Below are 18,824 nucleotides of genomic sequence, written 5' to 3' on the forward strand. Positions count from 1 at the left end.
CCAATGAGTCATAAAGTATCATTTTTACCATATTTTAATGGAGGAAGGGGCCCATGAAAGCAGAAATGCCTAGAGCCCATGAAAATTATAATGCAGACCTGATTACATTACCCAAATAAAGCATTTGCAGTTTAATCTTTACTCGACCACCACATATCGCCTCTTTATTCCTGAAAAATGGATAGAATGCATCCCTCCTGGTTTCGAAGGAAGCACGGGCTTTACCATAAAGCCCATTCAGCAGACCTCTGCATCTCTCAGCCAGAATGTCACATAGATCACTTAACTGCAAGGGAGGCTGAGGGATCTAGTGGTTAGTGTCCCAGCCTGGAAAGTGGAGGAAGAGTATTGAGTGCTGACTGCTCAGGGCATAAAGGCCTCTGATCTGACCCCACTGCATGCTCCAGACCCATCTTTGGTCACCCCTGGCTCACAGGGCACGCTCAGCCATCTCCCACCATGTGCAGTTCCCCCTCCATCTATACCCTTTCTCACATCCACACTTTTGCCCTTCCTGACGTGCCCCACCCCCACCCCCCCGCCACACTTCATCTTCCTTCAGGAATCCTTCCCTGACTTCTCCTCCCACCACGGCCTCAGTGAGGTGCCCATCCTAGTTATTTTCATAATAGCCCAGACACAGTTGCCCCGAGGGACACAGGGATTGACAATGACCTGTTTCCGCACTTTTCTCCTGTTGCCTCGGCAGTGCCCACCACAGTGCCTGGTTCATGCTGAATCTTGGTGAATGCATGATCTCCCCTCACCAGCTCCTCTCCTTTGTTTGCAGGCTCAGACAAGAGTCAGGGCATGTTGGCCTTGTCCATCAGTCCCAATCGGCGATACCTCGCTATCTCCGAGACTGTGCAAGAAAAACCCGTCATCACCATTTATGAACTGTCAACCGTTCCTTGCCGAAAGCGCAAAGTCCTTAATAATTTTGACTTCCCAGTTCAGAAGTTCATTTGCATGGCTTTTTCTCCAGACTCCAAATACCTCTTGACCCAGACCTCACCTCCAGAGTCAAACCTTGTCTATTGGCTGTGGGAAAAACAGAAAGTAATGGCCATCGTTAGAATTGATACTCAGAACAATGCTGTCTACCAGGTACCACCCAGCACGAGAAGTATGGTGCAAATTATTAAAAAGTAGTACAAGCTGTCCCTCATTGAATGCTTTCTGTGTGTCAGGGTTAATGCTAATTTCTTAAAATGCATTTTAAAATTTGCCTCACAACACCATATAAGGTATGCATAATCATTGTCTCTGTTTTAAAGATGAAGGAACGGAGGCTCCAAGAACTTAGCAGGGCCAGGACTCCCTGACTCCAGGGGCTGTGTTCTTCACTTTGGCCCAGAACTGTTTTCTGGTCCCAGGTCAAGCCCAGAGGCAGGTTGATCAAACTTGCTGTCTCTCCCTGATCCTGGCCTCTTCCGGGCAGCATTGCGGGGCAGTGGGAAGACTTCAGGAAGGTGGTGTGAAGTGGTAGGTCTTTAGGAAGCTGTCCATGAAATCGCACTTACGTGGGGAGCAGACATTTCTATCGTGGTTTGAGGGCAAAATGAAGAGGATGTGTTGGGGGGCTGGCTGGGGCCCAAGGAGGCTTTTCTTGGAGCAGTCAACCTGGTCTAGGATCTAGTGCTCAGTTTTCCAAGTCCAGGCACTCAGTTCTGTTCACGTTCAGAGATATTGGCTAGTCAGCATCTCGGGCACAGACTCCGTTATTCTCACAAGAGTCTGGCTTGTGAACCAGCATGTCACAACCAGAACACACAGCATTTATCCAGTGTATTTCCTCCCTGGTAACAGAGTCCTTGGGAGATGAAATTAGTAGTCAGAAGGTTGCTTGCTGATCACGGAATCAGAGCAAAGGCAGGTAGAGCCCGAAGATGATTTCACCCAGGTCACAGTAAGGCATGATATGGCATCCTATTCAGAGCAGGGAGCACCTCCTCTCAAACAGATCCAGGAAACATTCATTGGATGCCCGCGCTGAACCCGGCACTGGGGATACAGAGATGAAAAAGCCACAGCCCCACCAGGTGCTCACCATCCAGTGGAGGCGACAGGTTGACTGCCCATGACTGCACATTGGGATGAGGGTAGAGGTAAAGGAAGTTTAGTCCCTGACATGTGGTTCCTTCGCCCTGAACAGGGCACATAAACCTGCCAAACCCTCATTTTATGCTTCCAGCTGAGCCTTCATTCCATTTTGTTGGCACAGAGTTTGGTGATTGTCAAGACCTGCTCATCTTGCTTTTTGGCCTTTGTCAGATGACTTTTGAAGGTTTCCTAGGTTAAAGACTCATGGGCTGTACAAATATAATGGATATAGATCTGTCCTCTTGTCAAATATGGTCTTAAAATTATATGATTTAGTGGTATTTAAAAGATCCTATGAGCTACCTGGGATAACTCGTAATTAGTAAAATGGGAAATAATGCAATCAAGTTTAGTTTTATATATCTTTTTCTTTAATTCCTTCCCATTTTACAGGTGAGCTTCAATCCCCAGGATAGCACTCAGATTTGTGTCACTGGAAATGGGATGTTTAAGCTTCTCCGTTTTGCTGAGGGAATCTTGAAGCAAACTAATTTTCAGAGGGGAGAACCCCAAAACTATCTCGCCCACACTTGGGTGTCTGACGACAAGATTGTTGCTGGCACTGATACAGGCAGGCTCTTCCTCTTTGAGTCTGGAGATCAACGCTGGGAGACAAGTATCATGGTCAGGGAGCCCACCAGCGAGACGAAGAACCTGGGGGTGATCCAGGAATCCGAGAGGTAACGGCACCCTCTGGGCAGGAGCTCTTGGAAAAATACACTCATCATGGTAATAGCATTACACCAAAAACAGCATTCTTTAAAAATCACTCCTATCCCCTCAACCTTAAAAATCAATATTTTCATTTTCCCTCTGCCTTTCTAGTGTTCTTCCATATTCAAGCACAAATTTGAAAGTTATGACCGTAACCTAGATACAATCCTTTTTATTTTTATACCTAACCTCATTTAATAAACGTTTTAGTATGACTAGTCTTCAAAACAACAGATTTTCAAAAATATGTTTTCTAATGGCTGCCTAACTTACTGAATCAATTAAATAAATGTCCACCAAGCCCTTGCAGTGTGCAAGGCATCTTGCTAGGTGCTGGGGACACAGGTCCATGGGCCCTTACAATTCAGTGGGAGGCACCAGACCAACAAGGAAGTGCAAGGAAATGTTGTCGGTCAGTCTGACAAAGCATATGGGCTAAAGTCGGGGGTCAGGATAGAGCTGTCTATTTCACCTCTACTGCAACCAATAACAGTCGTATCTCACCCATATTGGAAAGTACCATTCTGCGTTCTAGACACTGCCTTAAGCACTTTATATATATCCTCATTTGAGTCTTACCCTAAAAAGTATATATTATTATCATGCCCATTTTATAGATGAGGAAACTGAGGCTCAAAGAGGTTAAGTGCCTCACCCAGTATCACAGCACTGTTAAATGACAGGTCAGGATTCAAACCCAGACCTGTCTGACCCCAGAGCCTGAGCCCTCAACCACAATGACACACTGTAGATGCCTCTTCCTCAGTGACTTTGGTTTCACCCATTTTCACCACCCTCCATGCCAATGACGTCTCCTTTTTTATCGTGATTGTTGAGAACTTCCTAATAAGACCATATGCCCTCCAGTGTTCTGGGTTCACCATCCTTCAGTGGGTCCAGGGCTCCAAGAATAAAGCTCAGACTCCTGAGCCTGGCCCACATGTCCCTGCTGCTCGGACCCTTCTTTACATCTGCAGCATCAGCTCTTACCTCTGTCTACCGCACATGCCTCGTGTACTCTCCTGCTTCTGGGCTTGGTCTGCCCCCACCCCGACCCCACTCCCCCGGACATAGACACATGCCTGACACAGTCCTCTTTGTCCTTCACATCTCAGCTGGGAGCTCTCAGCCTCTGCTCATCTCAGATAGGTGGTCCTCCTCTGTAACTGTCCTCAGAAAACCCTTGTTAGCTGCTGACTGGTTGCTCCCATCCTACTCAGCTGCCCTTAACAGTCCTTATCACATACCCGCTAGACCATCAGCTTCTCAGGGCAGGAACTGTGTCAACTTATTTACCATTGTTTCACAGAGCTGTTAACACAGCATAACTGCAGTAAATGTTATATGAATGAATGAATGAATGAATGAATGAATGAGTGAATGAATGAAAGAGAAACAATGGAAGGAAGGGAGGAAGGAGAAGGGAGGCAGGGAGGAAATGGAAACCTGGATTCAAATCTCAGCTCTTGGGACTTCCCTGGTGGTCTAGTGGTTAGGACTCCACGCTTCAACTGCAGGGGGCACAGGTTCAATCCCTGGTCAGGGAACTAAGATCCCACATGCCTTGCAACAAGGCCAAAACAAAAAACAAACAAAAAAAACCCAAGTCTCAGCTCTTCCCCTTACTAATTTTGTGATCTTGGAAACAACCCCTCTGAGCCACTTTTTTCCAAACAACAAAATGAATATGATAATAACAATGAAAACAGTGACCACACAGGTTTGCGAGACTTCCACATAAATGCACAACCTTCCATCTTCCATGGAGCTCGGGTAGCATTCCCAGCCAGAGGGGAGCATTTGGGCCGTGGGAAAGGGCCTCACGCTGGTTTCTCCCACACCCAAGGACAGCCCTTCTTTCTCATCCCTAGCAGGATTCATCTCCTTGGAATCGTCTCTGTTATCTTTACATGCTGTCTTCTTTTCCAGCCTGATCGAATTTCCAACAATCACCTCCCCAGTCCCTTCCTACAAGCAGGTCGTGATGGCCAGCAGCCACCACCAGCTGTCCCCGCCCCAGGTGTCTGCCATCGCAGCCTATTCCAAGGGATTTGCCTGCTCTGCTGGGCCAGGGAGAGTTCTACTGTTTGAGAAGATAGAAGAGAAGGAGTTTTACCGTGAGAGCAGGGAAATCCGGGTAAGGAGGGGAGGAAGAAGCAATACTGGGGTCCAATTGGCATTTGTTCTCTGACAGCAGAGCACTGACAGGGCGTCTGGTGCGGGGAGAGGGGCCGAGGGCTGAGCCATTTGTCCTGAAGGGAGTTTTAGGATGGGCTGGGTAGAAATGGGGTATAGAATTAGGGAGATCCGGATCTGACTCCTGGGAGAGGGCTTTGGCAAATTCTATTTTCTCTTTGAAGTTCAGTGTTCCCATAATGTATATTGATATTTAATGTCAAGAAAACTACCTGGTACACAGCAAGCATTCAGTAAATATTCGGGGAATAAGTGATACAAACTGTTGTGGAGAGAGAGCTTATCTGGTTGCGGAAGAACCAAGAAGGCTTCAAGGTGTTTGAGGATAATCTTTGAGGAAGGGTCATAGAGGATGGATAACATTTGACAGGAAGAAACAGATCAGGAATTCCAGGTGAAAGGAACAAAATTAAGCAAAGTCACCACTGACAGGGAGCAGGTGGTGTGTTTGTGAGACATCTGTTTCCCCGTGGAGGAGCCTGAAGTCACTTGAAGGGGAAGAGAGGAGCTAAGGCTGGTGAAAGATGGCAAAGCCGGCCTGAGGAGTGTGTATGTACATCGCCCGGCATCCTGTTTTCAGTGAAGAAGCATTATGCTTCAGAAAAGTAATCTGCCTGTGATGCATGGTGCGGGCCATTTGGGGGCATTGGATATGAAGTGGTTAAAGACACAATGAATGAGTTAGACTTGACTCTGAGGTTTTCTGGCTGAGTGACTTCACGTGAGTTGCTGAATCTAGCAAACCTGTGTCTCTTTGTTAAGGAACTAGCCTATCCCTTGTGGTTATCGAAAGGATTAAACGACATCTCTGTAATCACTGATGCAGTGCCTGTGCTTAATAAATGATACAAGTTATTATTGCCACTGTTAGGAATCAGTTCTGAGGCTTTTTTGTTACTGAAGCGAAAAGGCAGCGAGGTCTAGGATCACAGCAGTGGGAAGCAGACAGAGCCTTTGTGAAGGTTAAGTCTGGAGGATGTTCCCTGAGCAGATGTGGGAGGCCAGAGATAAGGAGCTCTCAGGGAAGATGCCCAGGCTCTGTGCTGGGTGCTGGGAAAGGATGCCACGGCACGAGAACTGGAGGTGAGAGTAAGATGGGTGGGGACTCAGGGGGACCACCGTGAGTTTACTTTGCCTATAAAGCAGGTCATTCTTTTGTGTGTTTATTCATTTAACAAATATTTATTGAGTGTTTACTATGTGCCAGGCTCTATGCTCGGGGCTGGGATACAGATGAGAAGTAACCACACTAAGACTTGCCCTTAGAGCTCAGTCAACAAGTAAACAAACAAATATGAACAGATTGTTGGATGAGATCCATTCTGTGAAGAAAATAAAGCCAGGAAAGGACAGGGTGCGAGAGGGGCTTCTGCTCTAGAGAGAGTGACCTGGGCAGGCCTCGCTGAGGAATGTTGACATTTGACCAGAGACAAGGATAAAGTGAAGCAGTTGGATATGTGGTTTAGACCTTGGGAGTGAGGTCGATGTATCCACCACACACACACACACACACACACACACACACACACACACCCATAGCACTTGGCTTGTATCTGGCACATAGTCAATACTATTTTAAGTATTTATTATTGTAATTACTTTACTACTATTGTTTTCACTGAACCCTTATATTAGGTAAAATCACTGAGAGAGAAAATATAGAGCCAAAAAGAGAACTGAGGACAAAACTTAGCATTTCCTAATTTCAAGACTGAGACAGGATGAGAATCCAGCAGGGCACTGAGAAGGTGTCGTCCTTCACTCGTTCAGTCAACAAACGTCCGTCGTGCAGCTATCACGGGCCAGGCTCTGTGGTGTGGCCTGCGGTGGGTGAATCAGACATGGGCACTTCCCTCGTGGACCTCGCTGTCTGGGGGAGGACCGTGAGGCCACACCGCGCAGTCAGGCACCTGCTATGTGTCAGGCACTGCTCCAAGCACCAGGAGACAGACGCGGGGACAGACACGGTCCTCGGTCTGCGGGCTCCCGTTCTACTTTATACAGTGTGATGCATGTAACAGCAGAGGGAGCCCCGGGTGCTGTGAGCACATTGAGGGAACATCAGGGCCCACTCAGCCCAGGGTGGTCAGGGAGGGCTTCCCAGAGCCCTTGCTGTTCTGGTGAGGCAGTGAGAGTAGACTTCATGAGGACGGGTTAGGGGGTACATAGGAAGACAGGACTCCAGGCAGGGGCAGGGCAGCACAGGAGGCCAGGGCCTTCTAGGGAGGAAGGTGCCAAGGTCACTGCTGCAGGCTCTAGAAAAGCCTAGAAGATGAGGGCCGAGCAGGAACATCAGGCTTTGGTGATGTTTATGAGAACAGTTTCAGTAAATGATGCGGTAGCAGCCACATTATAAGGAATTAAGAACTGAGTGGGTGGTAGGGAAGTGGAGATGGTACGTGCAGACCAGCCTTTCAATAAGTTTGGTTGTTAGTGGAAGGAGAGAAATAGCAGGGAAAAGGAAATCTAGTTTCATCCACTAGGAACTCCCGGCCCTCTGAGACCGCTGCAGGAGCTGTGTGACCCCTTCTCTTCTCTCTGCCCTGTCACCCACTCTACGTGGTAGAAGGGCTGCCACCTTCCCCTCTACTGCCCTGGAGCACACACTGTGTACCTGATGCAGGTGGGCGCCCACACTGGGCTCCCAACAGCTGGGCAAGAGTCGGGGTTAGACTAACGCTGGTTGTGAGTCGGGGTTAGACTAAAGCTGGAATAGCAATACTCATAATACTAACCTCAAACTGAGAGGTACAGATGGATCAGTTTCACCTGTGCTGCTGCCTTATTATTCAGCCACTAATCACTTAAAGGTGAGTAGGAAACCCACAGAAACGGAGGCCCCTCAAGCCCTCCCTTCTCCACATCTGAGGAGGATCCAGGAAGCACGGTCAGGAGTCTATAAGCTACAGTATCTGAGAGAATCTGAAAGCCCGAGGACACCCTGACAATGTGAGGGCATTGCTGACCGCTGTTCTGTGTCTTGGGCAGATTCCTGTGGACCCGCAGAGCAATGACCCGAGTCAGTCAGACAAACAGGATGTGCTCTGCCTGTGCTTCAGCCCCTCTGAGGAAACGCTGATCGCCAGCACCAGCAAGAACCAGCTCTACAGCATCACCATGTCCCTGATGGAGATCAGCAAGGTGAGTCTCCCAGCAGCGCTTCCTTCCAGCCCGGGGACTGCTCACCATGTGGGAAAATTTTAATCCAATTCCTAAGTGCAGGCTCACTCACCACTTCATAACAGAGCAAAAGAAACTCAAATTTCAAGTTGTCCGTGTAAGGAGCGCTCCGATACCCTGGGCGGCGGGCAGAGGGGTGCCCGGGAATGTGATTGCTGCCGCCTCTTTGGAGAACACCCTGGAGACATCTGTCAGATTTAAATTGTACCTGTCTTTAACCCAGCAAGCAAGTGTACTTCAGGTATTTAATGTACGGCTATACCTGCTTCTGTGCACAGAGATGTATATATGTAAAGGTTTATCATTGCTTTTTGTTTTTAAATAACAAAGAAAGCCAGTATGAATACACTGCAGACATTGCAACAAAAAAGCGGTATTAAAGATAAAAAGAATCACTTTGTACTTATAAAAGGTTCACTTCATCAAGCAGACATTAGTTTTAAATTTGTATGCACCTAATAGCATGGACTCAAAATATATCCAGCAAACTTTGGCAGAACAACAAGGAAAATAAACCACCTACAATCGTAGGAGATTTTAATATATCTTTCTCAGTAATGGTGGTTTTCTAAATAATAGCTGTATTGAGTTATAAGTCATTATACAGTTCACCTATGTAAAGTGTACAATACAATGGTTTTTAGTATATTCACAGAGTTGTGCAGCCATTACCTCCATCAACTTTAGAACACTTTCATCACTTAAAAAAAAATATGCCCTTTAGATATTATGCTCCCACCATCCCATCTGCCTCCCTCCCAGCTGTAGCCAACCACTACTGTCTTGTGTCTGTATAGATTTGCCTTTTCTGAACATTGCATACCAATATGTGGACTCTTGGGACTGGCTTCTTTCACTTAGCACAATGTTTTTAAGTTTCATCCATGTGGTAGCATGTATCAGTACTCCACTCCTTTTTTATTTTTGTCTGCGTCGGGTCGTTGAGGCATGCAGTATCTTTCGTTGTGGTGCTTGGTATGCAGGATCTTTTGTTGCGGCGCTCGGGCTTTTCTCTAGTTGTGGCATTTGGGTTTTCCCTCTCTAATTGTGTCGTGCAGGCTCCAGGGCGCGTGGGCACTACAGTCTGCGGCACGTGGGCTCTCTCCTTGAGGTGCATGAGCTCAGTAGTTGCAACGCATGGGCTTAGTTGCTTCACAGCATGTGGAATCTTAGGTCCCCAATCAGGGATTGTACCTGCGTCCCCTGTATTGGAAGGCAGATTCTTTACCACTGGACCACCAGGGAAGTCCCTTGTACTCCATTCCTTTTCATGTCCAAATAATATTCCATTGCATGGCTGTACCACTTTTGTTGGTCTAATCATCAGTTGATGAACATTTGGGCTGTTTCTAACTTTTAGATATTATAAATACTGCTGCTATAAACATCTGTGTACAAGTTTTTCTGTAGACATATGTTTTTATCCTTCTGGGTGTATACCTAGGAGTGGAATTCCTGGGTCACGTAGTAACTCAATATTTAAACATTTAAGGAACTGCCAGATAGTTTTCCAAGGTGCTGCACCATTTATATTCCTATCAGCTGTGTACGAGTGTTCTCATTTCTCTCTGTTTTTACCAACATTTGTTCTTATCTGATTTTCAAATTACGCTCACTCCCTCCTGCAAGAGCACCGGAATCACAACTGACTGCTGAACAATCATCAACAGGAAGACACTGGAACACACCAAAAAAGATACCCCACATCCAAAGACAAAGGAGAAGCTGCAATGAGATGGTAGGAGGGGTGCAATCACAATAAAATCAAATCCCATAACTGCTGGGTGGGTGACTCACAAACTGGAGAACACTTATACCACAGAACTCCACCTACTGGAGTGAAGGTTCTGAGCCACACATCAGGCTTCCCAACCTGAGGGTCTGGCAGCTGGAGGAGGAATTCCTAGAGAATCAGAGTTCGAAGGCTAGCAGGATTTGATTGCAGGATTTCAACAGGACTGGGGGAAACAGAGACTCCACTCTTGGAGGGCACACACAAAGGAGTGTGTGCATCGGAACCCACGGGAAGGAGCCGTGACCCCATAGGAGACTGAATCAGACCTACCTGCTAGTGTTGGAGGGTCTCCTGCAGAGGCAGGGGGTGGCTCTGTCTCACGGTGAGGACAAGGACACTGACAGCAGAAGTTCTGGGAAGTACTCCTTGTTGTGAGCCCTCCCAGAGTCCGCCATCAGCCCCACCAAAGAGCCTGGGTAGGCTCCAGTGTTGGGTCGCCTCAGGCCAAACAACCAACAGAGAGGGAACGCAGCCCCACCCAACAGCAGACAAGTGGATTAAAGTTCTACTGTGCTCTACCCACCAGAGCAACAGCCAGCTCTACCCACCACCAGTCCCTTCCATGAGGAAACTGGCATAATCCTCTTAGATAGCCTCACCCACCAGAAGGCAGACAGCAGAAGCAAGAAGAGCTACAATCCTGCAGCCTGTAGAACAAAAACCACATTCACAGAAAGATAGACAAAATGAAAAGGCAGAGAGCTATGTACCAGATGAAGGAACAAGATAAAACCCCAGAAAAACAACTAAATGAAGTGGAGATAGTCAACTTTCCGGAAAAAGAATTCAGAATAATGATAGTGAAGACGATCCAGGACCTCAGAAAAAGAATGGAGGCAAAGATCAAGAAGATGCAAGAAATGTTTAACAAAGACCTAGAAGAATTAAAGAACAAACAAACAGAGATGAACAATACAATAACTGAAATGAAAACTACAATAGAAGGAATCAATAGCAGACTAACTGAGGCAGAAGAACGGATAAGTGACCTGGAAGACAGAAGGGTGGAATTCACTGCTGTGGTACAGACTAAAGAAAAAAGAATGAAAAGAAATGAAGACAGCCTAAGAGACCTCTGGGACATTAAAGGCAACAACATTCACATTAATAGAGGTCCCAGAAAGAGAAGAGAGAGAGAAAGGACCCAAGATTATAGTTAAAAAATTATAGTTAAAAAATTCCCTAACATGGGAAAGGAAATAGCCACCCAAGTCCAGGAAGTGCAGAGAGCCCCATACAGGATAAACCCAAGGAGAAACATGCCGAGACACATAGTAATCAAACTGGCAAAAAGTAAAGAGAGAAAAATTGTTGAAAGCAGCAAGGGAAAAATGACAAATAACATACAAGGGAACTCCCATAAGGTTAACAGCTGATTTCTCAGCAGAAACTCTACAAGCCAGAAGGTAGTGGCATGACATATTTAAACTGATGAAAGGGAAGAACCTACAACCAAGACTACTCTAGCCGGCAAGGATCTCATTCAGATTCTATGGAGAAATCAAAAGCTTTACAGACAAGCAAAAGCTAAGAGAATTCAGCACCACCAAACCAGTTCTACAACAAATGCTAAAGGAACTTCTCTAAGTGGGAAACACAAGAGAAGAAAAGGACCTACAAAAACAAACCCAAAACAATTAAGAAAATGGTCATAGGAACATACATATCAATAATTACCTTAAACATGTATGGATTAAATGCTCCAACCAAAAGAGACAGGCTTACTGAATGGATACAAAAACAAGACCCATCTATATGCTGTCTACAAGAGACCCACTTCAGACCTAGGGACACACAGAGACTGAAAGTGAGGGGAATGAAAAAGATATTCCATGCAAATGGAAATCAAAAGAAAGCTGGAGTAGCAATACTCATATAAGACAAAATAGACTTTCAAATAAAGAATGTTACAAGAGACAAGGAAGGACACTACATAATGATCAAGGGATCAATCCAAGAGGAAGATATAACAATTATAAATATATATGCACGCAACATAGGAGCACCTCAATACATAAGGCAACTGCTAACAGCTATAAAAGAAGAAATCGACAGTAACACAATAATAGTGGGGGACTTTTAACACCTCACTTACCCCAATGGATAGATCATCCAAACAGAAAATTAATAAGGAAACTCAAGCTTTAAATGACACAACAGACCAGAGAGATTTAATTGATATTTATAGGACATTCCTTCCAAAAACAGCAGATTATACTTTCTTCTCAAGTGCGAATGGAACATTCTCCAGGGTAGATCATATCTTGGGACACAAATCAAGCCTCAGTAAATTTAAGAAAATTGAAATCATATCAAACATCTTTTCTGACCACAATGCTATGAGATTAGAAATCAATTACAGGGGAAAAAAACATAAAAAACACAAACACATGGAGGCTAAACAGTACGTTAGTAAATAACCAAGAGATCACTGAAGAAATCAGAGGAAATCAAAAAATACCTAGAGACAAATGACAATGAAAACACGTGATCCAAAACCTATGGGATGCAGCAAAAGCAGTTCTAAGAGGGAGGTTTATAGCAATACAATCCTACCTCAGGATACAACAAACATCTCAAATAAACAATCTAACCTTACACCTAAAGGAGCTAGAGAAAGAAGAACAAACAAAACCCGAAATTAGTAGAAGGAAAGAAATCATAAAGATCAGAGCAGAAATACATGAAATAGAAACAAAGAAAACAATAGCAAAGATCAATAAAACTAAAAGTTGGTTTTTGAGAAGATAAACAAAATTGAAAAACCATCAGCCAGACTCATCCAAAAAAGAGGAAGAGGACTCAAATCAATAAAATTCGAAATGAAAAAGGAGAAGTTACAACAGACACTGCAGAAATACAAAGCATCCTAAGAAACTACTACAAGCAACTCTATGCCAATAAAATGGACAACCTGGAAGACATGGACAAATTCTTTGAAAGTTATAACCTTCTGAGACTGAAACAGGAAGAAATAGAAAATGTGAACAGACCAATCACAAGTAATGAAATTGAAACTGTGATTAAAAATCTTCCAACAAACAAAAGTTCAGGACCAGATGGCTTCACAGGTGAATTCTATCAAACATTTATAGAAGAGCTAACACCCATCCTTCTCAAACTCTTCCAAAAAATTGCAGAGGAAGGAATACTCCCAAACTCATTCTATGAGGCTACAATCAGGCTGATAACAAAACCAGACAAAGATACTACAAAAAAAGAAAATTACAGACCAATATCACTGATAAACATAGATGCAAAAATCCTCAACAAAATACTAGCAAACAGAATCCAACAACACATTAAAAGGATCATACACCATGATCAAGTGGGGTTTATCCCAGGGATGCAAGGATTCTTCAATATATGCAAATCAATCAATGTGATACACCATATTAACAAATTGAAGAATAAAAACCATATGATCATCTCAATAGATGCAGAGAAAGCTTTAGACAAAATTCAACACCCAGTTATGATAAAAACTCTCAAGAAAGTGGTCATAGAGGGAACCTACCTCAACATAATAAAGGCCACATATGACAAACCCACAGCAAACATCATTCTCAGTGGTGAAAAACTGAAAGCATTTCCTCTAAGATCAGGAACAAGACAAGGATGTCCACTCTCACTGCTATTATTCAACATAGTTTTGGAAGTCCTAGCCACGGCAATCAGAGAAGAAAAGAAATAAAAAGAATCCAAATTGGAAAAGAAGAAGTAATACTGTCACTGTTTGCAGGTGACATGATACTATATGTAGAGAATCCTAAAGGTGCCACCAGAAAACTACTAGAGCTGACCAATGAATTTGGTAAAGTTACCGGATGCAAAATTAATGCACAGAAATCTCTTGCATTCCTATAAACTAATGATGAAAAATAAATTAAGGAAACACTCCCATTTACCATTGCAACAAAAAGAATAAAATACCTAGGAATAAACCTACCTAGGGAGACAAAAGAACTGTATGCAGAAAACTATAAGACACTGGTGAAAGAAATTAAAGATGATACCAACAGATGGAGAGATATACCATGTTCTTTGATTGGAAGAATCAATATTGTGAAAATGACTATACTACCCAAAGCAATCTACAGATTCAATGCAATCCCTATCAAATTACCAATGGCATTTTTTACAGAACTAGAACAAAAAATCTTAAAATTTGTATGGAGACAAAAAAGACCCCGAATAGCCAAAGCACTCTTGAGGGAAAAAAACAGTGCTGGAGGAATCAAACTCCCTGACTTCAGGCTATACTACAAAGCTACAGTAATCAAGACAGTATGGTACTGGCACAAAAACAGAAATATAGATCAATGGAACAGTATACAAAGCCCAGAGATAAACCCACACACCCATGGTCAACTAATCTATGACAAAGGAGGCGAGGATATACAATGGAGAAAAGACGGTGTCTTCAATAAATGGTGCTGGGAAAACTGGACAGCTACATGTAAAAGAATGAAATTAGAACACTCCCTAACACCATACACAAAAATAAACTCAAATTGGATTAGAGACCTAAATGTAAGGCCAGACATATAAAACTTTTCGAGGAAAACATAGGAAGAACACGTTTTGACATAAATCACATTTTTGTGATTGACATAAATCAAGATTTTTTTGATCCACCTCCTCGAGTAATGGAAGTAAAAACAAAAATAAACAAATGGGATCTAATGAAACTTAAAAGTTTTTGCACAGCAAAGGAAACTACAAACAAGACGAAAAGACAACCCTCAGAATGGGAGAAAATATTTGCCAACAAATCAATAGACAAAGGATTAACCTCCAAAATATATAAATAGCTCATGAAGCTCAATATTGAAAAAACAAACAACCCAATCCAAAAATGGGCAGAATAGACCTAAATAGACATTTCTCCAAAGAAGACATACAGATGACCGAGAAGCTCATGAAAAGATGCTCAACATCACTAATTATTAGAGAAATGCAAATCAAAACTACAATGAGGTATCACCTCACACCAGTTGGATTGGGCATCATCAGAAAATCACAAACAACAAATGCTGGAGAGGATGTGGAGAACAGGGAACCGTCTTGCATTGTTGGTGGGAATGTAAATTGATACAGCCACTACGGAGAACAGTATGGAGGTTCCTTAAAAAACTAAAAATAGAATTACCATATGACCCAGCAATCCCACTACTGGGCATATACCCAGAGAAAACCATAATTCAAAAAGACACATGCACCCCAATGTTCATTGCAGCAGTATTTACAATAGCCAGGACATGGAAGCAACCTAAATGCCCATCAACAGACGAATAGATAAAGAAGATGTGGTACATATATACAATGCAATATTACTCAGCCATAAAAAGGAACAAAATTGGGTCATTTGTACAGATGTGGGTGGATCTAGAGACTGTCATACAGAGTGAAGTAAATCAGAAAAACAAATATCGTATATTAACACATATATGTGGAACCTAGAAAAATGGTATAGATAAACCTGTTTGCAGGGCAGAAATTGAGACACAGATGTAGAGAACAAACATATGGACACCAAGGAGGGAAAGTGGTGGGGGGCGGGGGGTGCTGGTGGGATGAATTGGGAGATTGGGATTGACATGTATACACTAATATGCATAAAATGGATAACTAATAAGAACCTGCTGTATAAAAAAATAAAATAAAATTCAAAAATAAATTACATTCATAATGGATGTTGCTCTGCAGTTTTCTTGTGATGCCTTTATCTGCTTCTGGTATCCAGGTAATACTGGCCTCATACAATGAGGTGCAGAGACATGGCAGAAAAGAGAGAATTGCTTTTGTTTTAACATAACAGGAATTTGAGTGTACTTAAAAGTTTGTCGGCTAATATATAAGTCATTATGTTGTATACCCCAAACTAAGACATTTTTATCATTTCACCTGGGGACACTTCATTCACAAGGACTCAGAAAGGACTAATTTGATGGCTGGATCTCCAGTCTGTCCACTTTCTCTGTGTAGAGGGGTGAGCTCATTGCATAGAGCTTCTCTCCCTGCTGGTGGGCAGGGCCTCTCAGAAGGAAGGCTGTGTGGGGAGGAGAGAACTAGACCAGAGAGTGGGACCTTCTGTGGAAGGGAGTGTTTCCACTCTCTCTCCCAGGCTGGAACAGTTTCCTGCTTGTCTCTGCATGTACACTCTGCCCTCCAGCCCCTGAATTATATTCTGTTTGGCTGCCAGAGTGATCTTTTCAAATCCCAGATGTGGTTATCACAAAATACACATCCTCCACCACCTCCACCGTCATCACAGCTGCGTTCCTTCATGGGTTTCCTGGTGCTCTGAGAAGAACTGAACTGGGTGCACAGGGCTGGGCAATGTCTGGCCCAGGCTGCCCTCCGCAGCCCCATCCCATCATTCCACCTGATAGGACAGGCCTTTCTGATCACCATGAGTCTGCATGTTCCCTCTGCCACAAGGCTTCAGTATGCTCCTACCTCTGCCTGGGGCACTCTTATATTGTCCCCTTCCCCACATTAGTTCTTGCTCATCCTTCAGGGGGAAAAAAAAAAAAAAAGCTAGTAGAAATGTGCTAGTAGAGACAGCAAGATTGAAGATATTGGAGAAAGAAGGGGAAGCAGATGGAGAAGAATGGGAATAATCTGTGCCTACCCCCACCCCAGCCCAGCACCTCTTTCTGCCACAGTAGAGAAGGGAAGCGTCTGAATTTGAGGGGATTGCCAGCTCAGCCTTTGCCTTGGCTTGTGAACAATGTACACCTCATTAAACTCCCCAGTCATCACGCCTCATTCAGGTGTCCCAGGTGTAATGTCTCTGATGACAGACACCTGGAATCTACACAAGCAGTGCACTAGGATAAATTTTAACTTAAAATCATTCACCCAACTCTCCTTGCTGCTGCTTGTGGAGTAACATAGTCTCTCTGCAGAGAAATTTGGGAGTTCTCATTAAGATCTTGAAAATCATTCACACCATTTTGCCCTGTATTCCACTTCTAGAAATACATCTGTTGTGTGGGTCCCAACCTATTGGTGGTGATGCCATCAGCTAGGAATGCCGGAGGCACTACCCAGGGGCTGTATTACTCCTAGCAAAGGCCCCACATACACTCCCCCAACCAGGGCCAATGCTGTGGCCTGACTGGCCCTTTGGTTCTTATTGTGATTGTGGGATGTACTTCATCAAAAACCATCAGGGAACTTTGAGGAACAAGATTTCTTACTCACAGGTCCTGGAGGGTACAGAGCAAGCCCAAGGGCCACACAGTGAGGACATGGTTAAAGAGAGAGGTGGACCTGGGGCTCTGCATTTATTAAGGTTTGAAGGTGGGGTGTCTAGGGTTTTGCGAGTTCACTATTGATTTAATGGTCATTTAGCCACGAGAGTGAGAATTAGGCCACAGGAAGAGAAAAGTGGGGTCACTCAAGAAGTCAGTTATTTAAGTTATCCAGGACTTTCTGCAAAAGGGGTCTTCAAGGGTGGGGACGGCTTAATTCTTTGGCAGATTATTTGGCTGGTGGCTGTTTCATACAACTGGCAATATGTTTATTCAAGATGGATGTCCTTTGAAATAGATGCCTTGAGACTCAAAAGCTTAATGTCAGGCACTTACCCTGCAGTATCTAAGGAAGTAATCAGAGAGGAACACAGAGTTACATGTAAGAATATTTAGTCTAGTGTTACCCCTAACTAACAAAAATCAGAGACCACTTAAATATTCCTATAGTAGAAGGATAGATAAATTAAATTCTGGTATATTCATAGAATAAAATACTTTATTGCCATTAAAATGATGTTTTAAAATAATAATGGTATAGGAAAATATGCATAATGTTAAAGCAGTTTGCCCACAGCCTGATTTCTGTGCATCTGGGCTAATTAACGTCCATAAGTAGTGATGAGAGCTGGAGTGCATTACCAGCCTTTTCCTTCCTCTGCCCCATCTCATTCTGTGTGATTTCTCCAGGGGGAGCCTGCCCACTTTGAGTATCTGATGTACCCGTTGCACTCAGCATCCATCACTGGTCTAGCTACTTGCATCCGCAAACCCCTCATTGCCACCTGCTCTGTGGACCGGTCTGTTCGCATCTGGAATTACGAATCAAAGTAAGGAGTGAAAGGCTTTGCTACTGTGATATGCACGATTTCAGTTGTTAAATTTTCCATGCGAATTATTTTAATTAGAGGTTTGAAATTTTAATTACTTAGAAGCTTTCAGTTGGAAAAGTTTTTTTTTTTAATCAAGTCAGTCATACTACCTTATTCTCTTTACTTTTCACTCTTGCATGAGCTAGAAAATCACTTTATACTTTATTCAGTGCTTGCTACGTGCCAGACACCATGCTTGGCACGTGGGACATAAAGAAACATCCCAATATCTCCCGTCCTTACATACCCTCCTGTGTCCTCCTAGCTTTCCTATCCCCTCACCCCCACTAGACCTGCTTTTTGCCCCACGGAGCTCTCCAGACCATTGATTCGCCCTTTGAATCCAGATCACTGCCCCAACCACCTTCAGCTCCCAGTGATTTTATCCTCCTGGCACAGCTTCCTTGAGAATCTCCAGCCTAGATTGGCCCCATGACGTAACTTCTTTGCTCTTGTATATAGCTGCTGGGGCTGCTGGAAAAAAAATTGTGCAATACTTCTGATTTAGAAATCTAAATGGAGCTGTGCCTTCAACATGTCTAGACAATGCCGTATTCAGTCCCTTTACTTGCCATACTCATTGCTGGACACCACCCTCAAGTAACCAAAACCTAGAAAAAGAGGCACCAATAATTGCAAGTAATAAAGTATCTCAAACGCTAGGATAAAAATATGTACCAGATACAATGGAGGACTTGAGGG

The 18,824-nt window shown here is 43.8% G+C and overlaps 1 protein-coding gene across 1 annotated transcript in view; it reads left to right on the top strand.

Annotated features, from left to right (window-relative positions):
• The window catches only part of CFAP57 (cilia and flagella associated protein 57), a 77,239-nt gene that overhangs the window by 7,244 nt on the left and 51,171 nt on the right, over nucleotides 1-18,824 (top strand). Inside the window, exons 3-7 of the mRNA XM_060004392.1 lie at nucleotides 791-1,107; nucleotides 2,497-2,783; nucleotides 4,747-4,954; nucleotides 8,002-8,154; nucleotides 17,941-18,080. Of these exons, the coding sequence (XP_059860375.1) occupies nucleotides 791-1,107; nucleotides 2,497-2,783; nucleotides 4,747-4,954; nucleotides 8,002-8,154; nucleotides 17,941-18,080 (1,105 nt within the window). The remainder of the gene's footprint in view (nucleotides 1-790; nucleotides 1,108-2,496; nucleotides 2,784-4,746; nucleotides 4,955-8,001; nucleotides 8,155-17,940; nucleotides 18,081-18,824) is intronic.

The sequence above is a fragment of the Delphinus delphis genome, chromosome 1 (genome assembly GCF_949987515.2).
Source record: "Delphinus delphis chromosome 1, mDelDel1.2, whole genome shotgun sequence".
NCBI lineage: Eukaryota > Metazoa > Chordata > Mammalia > Artiodactyla > Delphinidae > Delphinus > Delphinus delphis.